The sequence below is a fragment of the Scaptodrosophila lebanonensis genome, unplaced genomic scaffold, assembly GCF_003285725.1.
Source record: "Scaptodrosophila lebanonensis strain 11010-0011.00,11010-0021.00 unplaced genomic scaffold, SlebRS2 tig00000092-arrow-pilon, whole genome shotgun sequence".
NCBI lineage: Eukaryota > Metazoa > Arthropoda > Insecta > Diptera > Drosophilidae > Scaptodrosophila > Scaptodrosophila lebanonensis.
In genome coordinates this window covers 4,447,981-4,464,884 of record NW_022060566.1, presented here as the reverse complement: position 1 = coordinate 4,464,884, position 16,904 = coordinate 4,447,981, and the positions used below count along the sequence as shown (strand labels likewise).

The window sequence follows — 16,904 nt, the reverse complement described above, 5'->3', positions numbered from 1 at the left end:
AATGAACGGTAAATCAGTTCAGTAGCTCAACTAATTTGGAATGAAAGTACGATATGTGTATGAATGCAACCCGTCTAGCTAGAATTTGTTGACGCAATTGTGTGGCAACACTGACACTCATTTGACTCAATCTTTCGCCATTTGCTTTGTCGCTTTGTCGCACTGTGTGGTATTTCTAGTACTGTGATCAAAGTTAAATAAAACACAAGGAAAATGGTAATAATAATTGAAGATAATATTGAAAATAATTAGTTTGCGGCATTAGCAATACGTGAACAATTGAAATTTTTGCTTTTCATTGACAACTTCGTACAAATTTGCATTTTTATTTGCCGGGTGTGTGTTGTAGACGGTGACGGTAATGGCAGATGCCAAAGGCAAAGCATTTGACATGCCTGCACGTGAGCGCATTATTTCCAGAATGTTCCTTCAATCGATTTTATTTCATAAATTAATTGCGGAATGTGCAGCGATGTCGCACAAAAGACTTCTGTAGACTAGGAAATAAAGAAATTTCTAGATGCATTGCACGCTTTTAGGTGTGTACGCACACCTGCGAGTTAGCCGCTTCTGTTGCCGATGAATCACGCACAAATTAGGGTTAGGTCGAATGCGATGCGCTGTGATGTGACAGTAATTTATGCATTCATAAACAAAACGTTGTATTTCAACATAAACACTGCAAATTGCATTTTGCTTTAAATTACAGGAGATGTCCTTAAATCCGGTGCGCGTCCTCAAGAGCGAGGCGGAGGAGGATAAAGCCGAAATGGCGCGTTTATCTTGCTTCATTGGTGCCATTGCAATCGGCGACCTTGTCAAAAGTACTCTGGGACCTAAGGGCATGGACAAAATTCTTGTCTCCTCTGGTCGCAATGCTGGTCATATTGAAGTCACCAACGATGGTGCAACCATATTGCGTGCCGTTGGCGTAGATAATCCCGCTGCAAAGATTCTTGTCGACATGTCTCGAGTGCAAGACGAGGAAGTTGGTGATGGTACCACATCGGTGACTGTTTTAGCCGCCGAATTGTTGCGTGAAGCTGAAAAGCTGGTCGAGCAGAAACTCCATCCACAGATAATTGTTTCTGGCTGGCGTATAGCTACGCAGGTTGCATTGGATGCTCTCACAGCTGCAGCCCAAGACAATTCAACAAACAATGAGAAGTTCAAGAAGGATTTGATGAACATTGCACGCACCACACTTTCATCGAAAATTTTGCATCAGCATAAGGATTTCTTTGCCAATTTGGCTGTCGATGCTGTGATGCGTCTAAAGGGTTCTGGCGAGCTGAACTCCATACAGATCATCAAGAAGACTGGTGGTACATTGGAAGACTCGTTCTTGGATGAAGGCTTCCTGCTGGACAAGAAGCCCGGCGTGCACCAGCCTCAACGCGTATGTTTAAAGTTTTTAACTACTATGTTGCATTAGGCCTTTAGATTAAGAATCATGCTCAATATCAGTTCGTCAAATTGACTGTGACTTATGTTGTTTTGCACTCATATCACAGCCATTTTGACGAGTTTGATGTGGAGTAAAACGCTGCAGGTGCCGAAATGAAGAAATCGTGAATCATACTTATACTATGCCTAAGATTTGCATTAAAGTGTGTTTTTTTTTCTTAGATTGAGAACGCAAAGATTCTCATTGCCAACACACCAATGGACACAGACAAGATTAAAGTATTTGGTAGCAGCATTAAGGTGGACTCACTGGCCAAAATCGCCGACTTGGAAATGGCCGAGAAGGAGAAGATGAAAGAAAAGGTTGACAAGATATTGAAGCATAAATGCAATGTGTTTATCAATCGCCAGCTTATCTATAATTACCCTGAGCAACTGTTTGCCGACGCCAATATCATGTCCATTGAGCATGCCGATTTTGATGGCATCGAACGCTTGGCTTACTGCACTGGCGGCGAAATTGTCTCGACATTCGACAATCCAGCTCTAGTCAAATTGGGCGAATGCCAACTGATTGAGCAGGTTATGATTGGCGAGGACACATTGCTCCGTTTTAGCGGCGTTAAATTGGGCGAGGCTTGCACTGTTGTCATTCGTGGCGCTACACAGCAGATTCTGGATGAGGCCGATCGTTCCCTGCACGATGCTCTTTGCGTACTGGCTGCCACAGTCAAGGAGTCGCGCATTATCTATGGTGGTGGCTGCTCAGAGGCATTGATGGCCACAGCTGTGATGAAGAAGGCATCCGAAACCGCCGGCAAGGAAGCTATTGCCATTGAGGCCTTTGCACGTACGTAATCAGCGTATTAATATTTTTATTTTGCGCTTAACACTTAGCCTGTTTTTTTCATTTCCTTTTACAGGTGCCTTGCTGGCGCTGCCCACAGCCATTGCCGATAACGCAGGCTACGATTCAGCACAGCTGATCTCGGAGCTACGCGCAGGACATGCCCAGGGCAACCATAACCTAGGTCTCGATATGGAGCAGGGCAAAATAGGTGATGTCCGTGCACTGGGCATCACCGAATCCTTTGCGGTGAAGCGCCAGGTGCTCTTGTCCGCCGCAGAGGCTGCTGAAATGATTCTGCGTGTGGACGACATTATAAAGTGTGCGCCACGCCGACGTGTGCCTGATAGGGGTTACTGTTAAACTTAAGTATTCGTATCGTATCTAGGATCGTTTACATTTATTTTAAAAACTCGTCTAACATCATCTCTATTTTAATGTTTTGTTTAAACTAATTACCCACGCATTACATTAAAAAATCAACAAATACACCCACAATACACAAAACAAGATAGAAAACCTTAAAAACGAAATTTTCTGTCATTAAACTGCATTTGGCAAAATACTATTAATATGAACAAATGATAAAATCTACAAAAAAGAGCGATTAGCTCGCAAACGAATACACACACACACACATTTTAAAAATGTCTAAAACTACAAACTATCAAATGAATACAATCTTTGTAAACATTTTGATAAAACGTTAAACCAAACTGCAAACGAAAATAAAAATAATATTTATGCTTAACAACCAAATGCTCTAATTGTTGAGTCTTATTATACTGAAATACAATGAAGATATCTGGAATCTGACTTGAAAACTTCATGGAAAACTTTCAATAAACTTGCCAAAAGAGGCCTATTGAATCTAGGTGGGACTAAAGTCATTATCCATACCTAGAGTTCAAACAAAGCTCAGCGCTATGTTCGAGCTTAGCGTCGATATCGTAGAGAACCGATAGACCGAATTCTGGAAGAAATTCATTCTGCAGTATTCGATTTTAAAAACGGATCGTATTTCGAAAACCCCCAAGAATAAGGTGATAAATAATCGGTGAGTACTTTATTGTTAAATAAAAACCATCTTAATTTAGAAAGGAACACACGGTATAGCGAACACTTCTTTATTGCAAACTTTACAATGAAACTTTCAATAATTTAAAAACAAACATATCCGTACTTGTGGTTGTTAATTATAACGCCGTCAAGTCTGTTGCCTATTCGAGTACAAAAACAATTTGTAGCGAGCAAAGCTGCACAAATACAGCTAAATAATACATATATGTATATGTGCTCTGCAGATATCGGTTATAAAGAAGAATTTTTAAACACAAATAATTTCTGGTATTTGTATTTTGAATAGATTTGTTGTTGGTTTTCTCAAATCCATTAGTCTACATTAATAAATTACTTATGGTAGTATGAATATTTTTCAAATTTGTAGATTTCAAATAAGCGATATCTGCCGCACGCTTTTTTATACATACATACATAATATCGTTTGTTCAAATTGTGATTTCGAAAACGCCGCACGCTCAACACAATAAAAATTTGAATACATATACATGCATACATACATATACAGACACATACACACATAGATATGTAAGCAAAAACCTAAGTAATCGGCAACTAAAATTATATACAGTGGACCCAAAGGATTTGGGCATCAGGCGGGCGGTTCTGACTAAACTTAAAATCGTTGGGAAGTGCAGGTAAGAAGACGCGAACATGATAGGGAGAGACGAAGAGAGAGAGAGAAAGTAGGCATATATTGATATAGAAAGAGAGAGCGAGTTTCTGAGGTTCGTGGTGATCGTTTATGGTACATATACATATATAGTAGAAGTTAAGTGTACATTGTGCAGTCATCATTTCTGGTCTTAAAACATCCACCATCGAGTCATACATGTATATATATTTACGAGATGGCGCATTCCATTTCGCCATGCTTGGGTACACAGTCAAGGACTAGAGCCACAGCACGGGACATATAGGTCATGGTTCCATAGCTGCCGCTGGGCGCACTGCAAAGAGAGAGAGAGAGAGAGAGATAGATGTTTATAATATGTGTGATTCAGTTAAGTATTTATCGATATTGTCAATTCAAGTGGGGTTTACTATTAAAATCTCATTTCAATTTCAAGATTTTTTAATCCAATTTGAATCTAATTTTAAAGAGTCTCTTTTTATATATCGATAATTGGATTTTAAATTATATTTCTCTCACCTATCGTACAGATGTTGGCATATATATGCGGCGCCACCGCATAACAACATTCCGGAGGCTGCCTGTTGTTGTTCCTTGCCATCCTTAAGCTTGGCACAGCACAGCGTTGCGTCGCCCTGCACCTTGCGCTGGTCCTCGAGGAACAACTGATTGGCCTTATGCACCAGATGTTCCACACAGATGATGTCGCCCAGCGATGCCACCATATTGTGTTCGGTTACAAGAGTTAGGACCATCAATGCCTCCACGACCAGCTGTCGATACTCGGGCTGTGGGATCTGATTCAGGGCCGTCTCCACTTCGAGGGCAAACTTCAATTCGCCGGGGGTCATCTCTTGTGTCAGACTCTGTTGGAGTATACGTCCTTCGATGGCGAGTCCCTGACATTTTTCCAGCACGGTCCATACACGCGAGTAAAAATCGCGTGGCACACGATTTAGGGCGCCATCCAGACGACGACGACGCAACCATTGACCCTGACGATCATCGATGGTGGCTATGAGCGCATCCTCTCCTTCCGGATCGCCCAATCCGATCTGGCTTTTCTTGCTGACGCGACTCGACTTGCAGCTAACAATTGATAGATTGCCCCGTGCCACTAAAAGTACAGATCAATGATTTATAATAGAGGGGGTCTTTTAAATTTTACTTTTTCTTAAGCACATACCGCTGCTAACAGCAAACTCCTTGCCACTGAGTATATGGTACAGAAGGTTCTTCATTTCGAAGGGTGACAAATTAAGTAGATGCTCCGAGGCGGCCTCACCGCCGCAGTTCAGTGTGCGCGAAAGCTCCTTCGCCATTACCTGGATTATTAGACCTACGCGCAGTCGTAACATTTCGTGGAACAACTGCGGCTCAGTGCGTATGAACATCGCCAGATAGACCATTAGCTCTTGTGTCAACATCGCTGTACTCTCATCATCACCATAGGCCTATAAAGGAATTACAATTAAATAAAATCGTGCTCCAAAATTGGGAAGACGTAGTCCGTACTTAATCGATCGTAACTTACCAAATATAGTTATTACTATATGATATGTTATATTTATAATAATAAAGCTGTAGATGGTTTGTAATATGACTGATCTGCATATGAATACGACATGTCTACATGCCAAGTTTGAAAGTCCTAACTATTATGGCTCAGAAGTTCTCGATGTTCATACGGTCGAACAAAGGGACAGACAGACGGACGGATGAACGGACACACAGACAGACAAGGCTACATATATTGATCTCGTTAAGCCAATCATTAATGTAGCTTTAACATGCGGACTTCAAGCGGACTTTAAAGACTTACAGTACATAACACTTTTTCCCAATAGTTGGGTATAAATAAAATACGTACTAGGAATGGAACCACATACTTACATCATGTATCAGTTGTCTCAGCTCGCCCTCTGGCAAGGGTGCCGTTATGGTGTGCTCATTATTGGGTGGCATACCCACCGTCACCTGTTTCTGGCGCACAAGCAAATCAGTGACGGCCTTGGCCAGATCCTCAACACGTTTGCCCAACATGCCGGCGGTGTGTCGGACCAGACCCCAGAGCTTTTGCTGGCAGGCCTTCTCGTAGAGGCCCTTCAATAGGTCGCGCACCGTGACGACGCGTCCCTCCTCCAGCATGCCTTCAGATTGAGAAGAATCGATGTTATTGAGACTGTTGTTGCTCAAGGCGGAAGCGACTGGTGCGGCCACATTAGCGGCTGCTGCGATTGCGTTGTTTCCGTCTACGGTGGCGGCGGCTGAGGCGGTTGCGTTGTTTGCTGTGGGTGTACTTGGATCTATGATCACAGTCGGTGGCACAACAACATGAAATTGCGGCCTCCCCGCATCATCACTATCACCAGCACCAATCCCACCACCACCTGGAGTTGCAGCAGCCAAGTCAAGCACCACATCATCCCCAAATGCTTGCTCGAATTCTTTTGTTGTTATTTGTTGTTATGTTTTGCGCATTGCATTGGTTTTTTGGTTTTGCGGTTAGTTCGGTTTGGGGGTATTATGATTGTTGTTGACGGATTCGTTATAAAGGCCACAAGGTTAGTCGATGCATAGGTGATTGAAATTTGTTGTTAGATTAATGAAAGGGCCGAAAAGAACATGCAGGAAGCAAGTATTTCCAGTGTGTGTGTTGTGTGTGTGTATGTATGTGAGTGTGTGTTGTGGGTGATGTTTGTATGCATGTGGAATAGATTTAAAAAGAATGAGATAAAGCAAAATTATAGGGTTAATAAAGCAAAAGCATTAATTGTCAAATTAAGAGCGCAAAAGATAAAAAGAGAATATGTAGCTCAAAACCAAGTGGTTTCACAGGACTCCAATTGATCTTAAGTGCTTCTCAAATGAGTTATTGCAGGATCCAATGTAATCTTAAGTGGTTCCAAGGGATTCCAAGTAATCACAAAGGACCTCAAGTAATTTTTAGTGGTTCCTAAGAGATCACAAGAAATCTAATGTGGTTCTTTGGGGATCCCAATTAATAGTAAGTGGTTCCTAAAGGTTCCCAAATGATCTTAAGTGGTTCCAAGGGATCCCAAGTGATCGTAAGTGGTTCCTAAGCGATCCCAACAGAGCTTTATTGGTTCCAAAGACTTCCAAGTGATCCTAAATGTTCTCAAGCGATGCCAAGAGGGCCGTGCGTGTGTATGATGTATGTAATGTGACTGATATTATAGAGACAGGCAGATACAAATACTCGTATAACATATAACGCATAGAGATGGATAGAAGGAGGGAGTAGAATATAGTTTGTTGGGACTGTGAAAACTTTGAAAATATTAACAGTCTAACAGTAGGAGAGTTGTAGGTAGAGGAATATTTATGAATGTACCACAACTCCAAAAAAACGCTGCACATTTAACAAACAAATCGTTGTGGGTGGCCCGCACACTGGCACTTGCCATCATTATTGGCGGTCGAGCTTCTTTAATATACATACATATATGATTTTTTGAATGGGAGCACTTACCGACATTATCATCATCATGTTTATGTCTAAAGCCCAAGCCAGCTGTTCGAATATAGTGACAAAGCACAAGTACCAACAAAGAACGAGACACAAAACAGTTAATGACATACATAGAGTGTTCAGATGTTTATACATATGTATATAGCAGATAATGACGCTTGAAACGCAACGATTTCACAGTGGAATTGATTTAATTTTGACTTCCCTGCTACACTGATTTTAAATATATAACTTCTAATACTATGTCTATATTACTTGGTGGGACACATAAACTGTGAAATCGTTCCCCAAGCCTTAGTTCTGTGCAAAAACTAAGATATCCTAACAATCAACACAGTATGTGGGTTATATGTTGTATATAGTATGTATGTCTGATTTAATATGTGTGTTTATATATGTATGTATGTGTATGCGTGTTTATAAGTGCATCTGTGCGTCGCATTGTTTCTTATTTGTAGGATCTGTAGGCGTGCTTGAAAGCCTTGTGCGGTTTAAAGTTTAAACTCTGCTTTTGGGTTTATCCCAATTGTGCCTACTACAATGGATCTGCATGGGTTTTTTTTACGTATATAGCTTCAACTTACCCGTATTGAAATCTAGACCCTGTGTATCCACCAAATATTGCAGAATATCGCCCTGCTCCTCGAGATTCTCAGTTTCGCGCAGCATCGCGATCAACTCTTCCACTTCTGTGTCAGCAAAATTGTTATCCGCACGATGGCGTTGGATGAGAATTTTTGGCACGGTTACTATTTTTGTAATTTGTATTCCCAACGTAAAACCGAAACGAACGGGAAAGGTAAACCATAAAAATAAAAATTTAAAACGTAAGTACGAAAAAATAAAAATAATAGAAAATGATAACACATGTATATACATACGTAATGTGAATAATAATAGGTACTATATACATCTAATATTCTCAAATATATATACAAGGGTATTATGTAATAGACATCTAGGATTTCCATAACCAATATTTAAACGAAGTAAAACAAAAGTAATATGCAATTGAAGACATAATTCCCTTATCCCTTACGCTCTCTTGTTTGTACTAATTGTTTCCATATCAGCTATATACCATATATATTAGGCCGATTTAAATGAACTTTCAAATGCATAGTGCGGCATTTGTTTGCGATATCGTTTTTAGTGCTTCGATCATTTTCAAGAACTTCAGAATATACTGGTGCTTTATAAATCTAATTAAAATTGTAGTTTTTTCTTCTAAGCCATAAGATATAGAGCATCGATTTTGCTAAAACTATGGAATATATTGCGCACTAACTATAAAGATTTTTTAAATACGAAGGTTCTTTACGATATCGTCATTACCCAAAAAATGTTTGTTTGATAATTTGTAATCGTTTATTATACCTATATCAGCTATAGAATTTAGTTGACCGATTTCGTTGAAAACTCTGAATAAATTGAGGCACCGTATAAAAACCTATAAATATCCACTTTGATAAAAAATCTTTGCATGTTGTTCTACCGAGTCTGATTTTTACAACGATCGGTCCTATGGCAACTATATATGTATAAAAAACTTTTGTTCAAAAGTTCTCGATATAATACTATAACTATTCATGCTCTTCAAACAGTGACTAGTGAAATTTTTGGACAAATATTAATCCGAACTGTGCTATCACATAATCCCAGACATAAAAACTGAGGTAAAAATTATAATTGGATAACAATAATAAGAGGGAGTTCCGTTTCAACTAACTCTCTTGCTGGCGCACAAACTCGCTGCGTCGATCGATGGCCGAGCGACTGTGATGGGGATCTATAGGATAGATATTCTCACGTATGAGTTCGCCACCCAAATGCGGTGGCGAACTGGGCCCCTCCTCGGGCGTGGTGGCGAACACACTGACATGGCTCTGTTGGTTGGGGTGCAGCCATGGCGGTGGCACAATTGATGAGAGACGTCGTTCGGTTAGGGGTGAAGGTCCCTCCATGCCCAGATTATCGGCTGCGAAACAGAATATTTACAACATGCAGGCAACATGCAGAAGATTGTTCGAGCAAATCAGTTCACTCCACACTCACAGTCCACATTGATGGAGCGCGTCTTCTTGATGGCGCCCTTACAAGACATGCGTCGGCGCAGATGACGCGGACGCAGTTGTCCGCCCCGTAGATTCATGGTGTTCCGATTGCTGAAGGAGCGCAGCAAATGCTCATCCAAATAGGTTTGGACATCCGGATGTAAGCGATCCGGATAGCCGTCCTCGGTGCTACCCAAAAAGCTCAGATCCGTTATGGCCGAGGTGTTCAGAAAGTCCTTCAGACTGCCCAGCATAACCCGTGTGCCGTTTATATAACCGGACTTCAGCTTCCGCATTGTCTGTATCATCGCCAGCGGTATTTTGTCCTGATCTGTGATGTGCAAATGGTGCAAGGTGTGGATGTTTGGTTTGAGTGTGAAATGCGTGCGATAGAAAGTTTTTATTAGCAATTATCGTAAGATCCTAGTCGTCGTGCATTTTAGAGGCATTCCGGTTTACGGGTTAGTGTGCGTATCTTAATTCTAATGATGTTATCTTTAACTTTTTACAAGTATTTACAAAATACAACAATAACCGACATACAATGTCAGAGAAGTCGGAAATCTATAGTTAATAGCGGTACCAGCACCAATTGCCGTTGCAGTTGTTAGTCACTGTACATAACCAAGCAGTGTTATTTAAGGATTAGGCAGTGTTCACACACATAAAATAATACAAGAAGGCATTTTACTAAGTAGTCGGATGCAGCAAGTTGTGGACCTGTCTGTGTTGGCGAACACTGGCAGAGAACAGCGGCGTCGATGTTGTAAAGCAGCCCAAGATATTGCCTATAAAAACTTCTTGAAGGTACCAAAGATATTAGTGTGAAATCTCTAAGGGGACTTCTCCACTCCAACTCCATTTTTGTGATTCTTCTTCTTTTTTTTTGAATTTTCAACTCGAAGATTTGTTAAGGAGTGTACCGAAAAGAAACTGCAGAGTAGTTATTGTCACTGAGGTTATAAAAATTTATCAACTTGGATAACCAAAGATTAGATTTGTAAATAAATTTTTTTCATTTTATACATTTCAATATTTATAGTGCTATTTGTGAATAAATAGTCTAACAGTAAAGAACTTTACATGAATCTACCTTAACTAATATATGTTTCGGACCAGTAATGGTTTGAGATGAAAATTCGGAAATAAAGGGACGCAGAATAACCTCACTCGAGTAAACCTAATACGATCATCTCACATGGTGGGGAATATAACAATTGTGTAGATTACTTTTCGGTACAGCCGTTTCTTTTAAAGGATGGTAAAACTCTAGTCTCCTAAAAGATTTCTGCAGTTCTTTCAAATAGAATAGCGACATGCAGGGAGCAATGGGGCTTACATAAATACATACATAAGGTTGCAAAATGTACACATAAAGTTTGTATATATTGGTGGGCAGAAATAGAGAAAATAGCATTAGGCAGGTGTACACAATAGGAATAAAGCAGTAGAAGCTAAAAGCGCAAAGAGCAAAAGTTGCAATTTTGTAAACATCATTGTAAATCAATCATCAACACAATATGTTTTTATTTTTTTTTAAATACAAAAAATTAGCTTCATGTACTGCATTTTATAACCGTGGCAATGTTCTGAAAGTATTGAGCTTTTGGAAAACTCAAAAAGAAATTGACACTTGACCGACAGCGTAAGATACGAGGAGTTAACTTTAAGATGCAAATGTGCCTTGTGAAAGTTTGTAATCACGATTACAATGTTTGTTTTGAAAACTTAATTTTTCAAATATCTTAGGATTGAGAACTATATAGTATGTATGTAACTCTCGTGGCTGCAGAATTTGCAAATGTACTTTAGGGCCAGACATTTGTATACTAATTTACAATTTTCGAATTATCATTTAGTTCGTGACAGTCGCAGTCAAACTTATATATTCATTATCATGAAAAATAGAAGTTTAGTTTACAAAATGTTCTAACTGGAAGTTCTTTTACTCGAAGTTCTCAGATATATCCGCAGTGAACTTACATAATAATAAATATTATTGCAATTCAGTTGATTTCCAAAGATGGATATGCATGAAGTCCAGGTTTTGAACTCCCTTGTATGACACCGATCGAGATGGTTGATATACTATGTATATTATATCAAAATATATTTTCCCATATGACTGATAAATGTAATATAATTGTAATATAATTCTTGCAACACAAATCAGATATTGATATCAAAAATTTTGTGAATTGCGACTTTCGCTACTAAGTTTCTTACCTGGTTTTTGAATCTGATTAATAGTAATAGTACATAGCAATGGAATAGTAATTGATTTTAGAAATCTTGTGAGTTGCAGTCTTACATTCGTCACTAAGTTTGAAAAGTTTTTTTTGATAGCTCTCTAACTTAAACTTCTTAAGACATTGCCAAGTTTTTCGATGCAGTTCATATACTAATTATGATTGTTGTTGTTCTATATACACGTAGGTTTATAATATGCATATACTTGTATGTATCTAATTATAAATACACATTTGTATGCAGCGTGTTTTTGTTGTGTTTTGTCTATTGTTGTAGTATGTGTTGTTTTTTGGGGTTGTTGGGTATGTGTGTATGTGTGTGTTTGTAGTTGTAGTTATAGGTATGTAGTTACCTAGCATATAATGCGTAGCCATTAATGTGATTGTCGGCCTGCCCAACATGTGACGCCAATTGTTGGTTAGAAAGGCTAAATTTGTGGTAAAATTGCTAGCGAGCAGATCGGGATCGCGTGTCGTGTAGTATTCTTCGTAGTCGATATGCTGTGTGTTGTTGTATGGGATTGATGTTGATTGGTTGGTTGGTTGTTGTAGTTGTTGTTGGTAAACAAAATATAACAAAAAAAAAGAGAGGAGATATTTTTTGTTCACATTTTTTTATAATTGGCCAATTAATCAATTGTTTCTTATTTGTTTATTGTTTGGGGAGCAGCGCGGAGCAAAATAGTAATAGTTTTCAGTGAGTGGTGAGTGGAGAGAGTAATAGGAAAGTAAAGATTTCTGAAAGCTGAACTAAAAATATATATGTATATATAAAATAATACGGTTGTGTGTGTGTGTCTGTGTGTGTGTGTGTGAGTCGTTGCCGAAGCCCGAAACCAAAAAAATTGCCAAAACTAAGTAAGGAACTAAGTAGAAATAGGTCAGTGGCTAAAACTAAAAGGATTAACTTAAATTTGTGCACTTTCCGTGTATGTTGTGTATGTAGATATGTGCGTGTGTTTGGATTTTAGCTTGTGCTGGCAAATAACTAAAATTATAACTAAGGTGTACAGGTAAAAAATAAACGCAACCCTTGCAAGTTAGACAAAATTGTAGTCAAAAAGATAAATAATAACAAGAAAATCAATTTCTCCGGCATGCCGTAGCTTTTAACACAACCCTGCAACTATCTTTCTTCGTGGATTTATATTATTATTAAAGTGGAGCAAATTATATGTCTTTACGTATTAACCCTTTTTCACACATTTAAGGTGAAATTTTGCCTTTTGCAATTTGATAGTGCGCTATATTTGTTCCTATAAGTTCTATGATAATGACAGAGTTTCGGACAGCTCAACACATGTTATACTCATAATGAGATTCATATATTTTCTGACGAAATGCCGAAAAGCTTTATCTGTAAGAGATTCCAATTCATGTTGGAATAAAACCGTTATGGTTATTTTCAAGCTATAGATTAGATTAATGGACTATATATATTATATATATTGGTAAAAGTTTTGTATAAAAAACATGACTGCAATGTTATATTATTTTTGGAGCTAGTGGAAGGGCTGTGCTTTAAAAATTTTGGAAAAATAAAACCACACAACAATAAAATATAATTAAATGTACAATACGCTCTAAATAAATATATGTATATATATGTAATATCTGACTGAATTTTGCAAGACCGACCTAAATGTATGCGCTTCAGCACTAACGTTACTAACGGACGTCCGAGCAGATCCCAAGCGGACTTGAGAAAATTGATTTCGCCTTTTAGGATGTCAATCATAAGTTCGTTATCGGATGCGATATAGAAGCGCGACAAGTCGACAAACTGATACATAGTAACAATATAATAATAATAGTAATTAAAAAACACATGTGAAAATCATAAGCACAGAATAAATGAGAAAAAAAAGTCTGAGCATTAAATAGAAATAACATAGATAAATAGATTTTAAAAAAATCATAATGGAAAGAAGAGAAAGAGCAGGGGAACAGGGCAGGACAGATGCAAGTTGAGTGCACGGATTGCGAGCAACTCACCTGCGGTGTAAAGGCAAAGATACGATCCTTCAGGGAGTACAGCTTGCTGGTGCTCAAGATGCCCACATCGCGAGATTTGCGTCCCGTCAATCCCAGTTTCCGATTACGGCCCAAATACGTGTACAGATGACTGAGCACGCGCGCCGGTTGAACCTCAATGGGCGCCACCTCGGCAATAGTTTGTACATGTAAATCGTGTTCGGCCAATTTGTCGCGTATCTCATTATCCTCGGCTATGATGACAACCTGTACAACAACGTCGGGTTTCTTTTGTGCTCCTAGACGCCTATTTAAAGGATCTAATTCACCGACAGCCAGAAAACCCTAAAATAAATTTTAATTCGTCAATTAAACCCGCAAAAATATTATAATTTCAGCTTACCTCTTGCAGCAGACGACCCAAAATGAAGAGCGATTGACCCCAGAGAAAGGGACAACGACCCACAACTTCACGCAACTGCGAGCCGGGCTTCTCATATTCGAAGCCCACTAGATCCATTGGCACCGCATAGCTCTCGGGTATTAGCAGAATGCCATCGTCCGAACGTACCATAATTTTCTGGAAAAAATCTGAGTGTTAGTTGAAATACTCCAAATAGGCAGCAAGTATAGTATATACCTCCAGGCGATCCGCATAATCCTGTACCGAGCGCTTGTCGTTTTGAAATGCGTGAAACAATATCAAGTAGCAAAAGAAGAGCGGCCATTCACACTCAATGTTCTCGAACATGCGCAGCTCCCAGCGCTCATAGTACAAACGGGACGGATCCTCCTTGGGTGTGCGATAGCCATCGCGCAAAAACCGCTTGCACCCATATTTTCCCTGCAGCCGTGACAGAATGGCATCTTTGGTATTGTGTATCAGTTGCGCATCATCGGCAGCAAAAGCTGGAAACCCAATAACACAGAGCAGGCCCGAGTCCAGTTCCTTGCTATTGGATTCACGTGGCAGCATCGATTGCAGCACAGCCTGGCATTTGTGCGCCTCATCGGCCAAAACGTGAATAACGCTAGCCGGTCCTCCGCGTGCACCAAACAAATCCAGTTCATTCATCGCCTCTAGTGCCGCCTTGGCCATGCCAATAGAGCTGGCATTGAGCTCAGGTTCACCTGTGAAAAATGCAAGCAGCATTAGTATGTATAAAATATTTAACACCACAGAACACCACAGTTGGGTAAAAAAATCAAACTGTTTTAATAAAAACTCACCATGATTGGTCTTATCGCCGCGCTCCCAAATTCCATAATCCGGTATGGAGTAGGCAGACTCAATATAGAATACAAGATTCTGTATAAAGGAGACTTCGTCTAGCGAGAAAACGATCTGCAAGCCGGATGCTGTCATTTGTGCCAATATCAGCAGATATAGCGAAACGGCATCGATTTGCAAATGGCCCCATTCGTTATCACCGACGACGGGTAACCCATTCTTACTTGAGTACTTGGCATGCAACGAATCGCAAGGACTTTGTGTCGTCTTGAATTTCTCTACTTTATCCTTTTGATTCATCATCGCCATAAGGAGGCCGCGCATTAGTTTGACACAGCTTTGCTCCAGCTCATAGCATTTGGCGCGATCCTCGTCCTGATCCGCAATCTTTTTATAGGCCATGGACAGGCCCCAAACGGCGAGTATACAATACACATTGTCGCGTATCCAGGCATGTGAGTTAACATTCGAGGCGGGAAATAGGCCAGTCACCGGCTCTTGGTGGGCCAATATCAGACGATGCACAATGCGCTGATAGTAGTCTAGGCGTACGCCGGAATTACTGCGGGAACGCATCTTGTGTGGACTGGCACGGGCACGGAGACGGGCACAATCCACTTGGGACTACAATAATTCATACGCTTAATATATGAATAGCTTACCTTAGAATATACGCATACTTACATAATTTCAAGTTTGTTATTGTCTATGCGTTTGTTGGCCCTGACGCTGCTGTGGCATGCAGCCTAGCGTCCGGGAACCAAAACTAAAACCACAACACCAACAACACACTGGCACAGGCAGAGAGTCTAGAACCTGCCGCATTCAACATACACGTCTCTGTTCATTATTATCAATGTCGTCGTTGGGTTGGTTATGAGGCACGCAGTTGCCGAAAATATGCTGGACGGCACTTAATTAAAATTAATTATTATAAATTGATCGCTGAAGTGTCTTTGGTTTTTATTGCAAAAAAAGAGTCTATTATATTTAATACCAAATGTCAATTCAATGTCATGTCAAACAGCTGTGCAACGGCTTGTCAAAATGGGTAGCGCAGCGGGGACGCAATGCGCATGAACGCCATCTTGATTTTGAAACAGCTGGAAGCGAAGGCGCGCATTCAAACGAGAGTCTGAATGTGTGAATTTCAAATTTTGCTTACATTCCAGCTCCAGCTTCCATAATATAAGAGGAATTATAAAAATTTTATTTTAAATATTATGAGACACCACAAGTTATCTTTAAAGATATCTTCAAACCCAATGCTTATATGATAAAAGAAAACATTTAAATTGTAGTTGTTTACTTCAACGAAGTGCACAAGAACAATACGATTTTTGCTATTATTGCTGTTTTTTTTGTACAAAATTATTTATTTATAAAAACGAAAAGCCTATTCAAATCATTAAATATTTTAAAAATAACTTTTTAGCTTGTATTGTAGCTCTGTTTTAAATGAATTGCATCATTTCTGCACCAAATTTCATGGTTTCGCGAAATTTGTTGAGTATTTTGGCCTAATTGAGGTCCTGTTGATGCAGAAAATACCACCGAGAATTTGAATTCAATTTTTTTTAATGACGATTCGTCTCTGATCCGTATCCAACAAAAAACGAATCTTAACTTTCACGAAAAATCACACATGAGCTTAATACTATATAGCTCCTACATATTCGTATGTACATACATACCTACATGTTTTAAAAAATCTAAAGCAACTACGCGAAACAACTTTGTGATACTACAAAGGATCAACTGGTTTTTTGTAATTCATATGCTTTAACCAGTTTGTTTGCAGGAAAATAAAAGCAGGTTTTTCTTTCTCCCATCGACGATTCCCTTCTTAACGAAATACACGTGCAAATGTAAACTGAGCTTTTTGTATGGTTGAACCATACATTGACCTTTCAATTTATAAGCTATATTGAGTGG

At 39.4% G+C, this 16,904-nt stretch overlaps 2 protein-coding genes across 8 annotated transcripts; one reads left to right on the top strand and one right to left on the bottom strand.

Moving 5' to 3' along the window:
* The first annotated feature begins 132 nt into the window (after positions 1-132).
* Positions 133-3,013, top strand: LOC115627102 (T-complex protein 1 subunit beta). The gene is made up of 4 exons (XM_030522659.1): positions 133-216; positions 710-1,399; positions 1,630-2,257; positions 2,331-3,013. The coding sequence occupies exons 1-4, from the start codon at positions 214-216 to the stop codon at positions 2,615-2,617; spliced, it is 1,608 nt and encodes a 535-aa protein (XP_030378519.1). The 5' UTR covers positions 133-213; the 3' UTR covers positions 2,618-3,013.
* A 354-nt stretch (positions 3,014-3,367) lies between these two features.
* LOC115627303 (probable phosphorylase b kinase regulatory subunit alpha) lies at positions 3,368-15,959 on the bottom strand. Of its 7 annotated transcripts, none has more exons than XM_030522940.1 (14): positions 15,654-15,959; positions 14,969-15,593; positions 14,379-14,869; positions 14,142-14,318; positions 13,760-14,083; positions 13,403-13,547; positions 9,517-9,846; positions 9,191-9,439; positions 8,046-8,210; positions 7,462-7,503; positions 5,862-6,118; positions 5,155-5,422; positions 4,488-5,085; positions 3,368-4,284 (listed from the first exon to the last, which is right to left on the bottom strand). In XM_030522940.1, exons 2-14 carry the CDS (start codon positions 15,543-15,545, stop codon positions 4,179-4,181), a joined length of 3,729 nt encoding a protein of 1,242 aa, XP_030378800.1. In that variant the 5' UTR covers positions 15,546-15,593; positions 15,654-15,959; the 3' UTR covers positions 3,368-4,178. The 7 variants fall into 7 exon arrangements, with proteins under 7 accessions (XP_030378800.1, XP_030378799.1, XP_030378804.1 ...); XM_030522939.1 differs by lacking the exon at positions 13,403-13,547 and adding an exon at positions 12,118-12,265; XM_030522944.1 differs by lacking the exon at positions 13,403-13,547 and adding an exon at positions 12,118-12,265 and having other exon boundaries at positions 8,046-8,150.
* Positions 15,960-16,904: the final 945 nt, after the last annotated feature.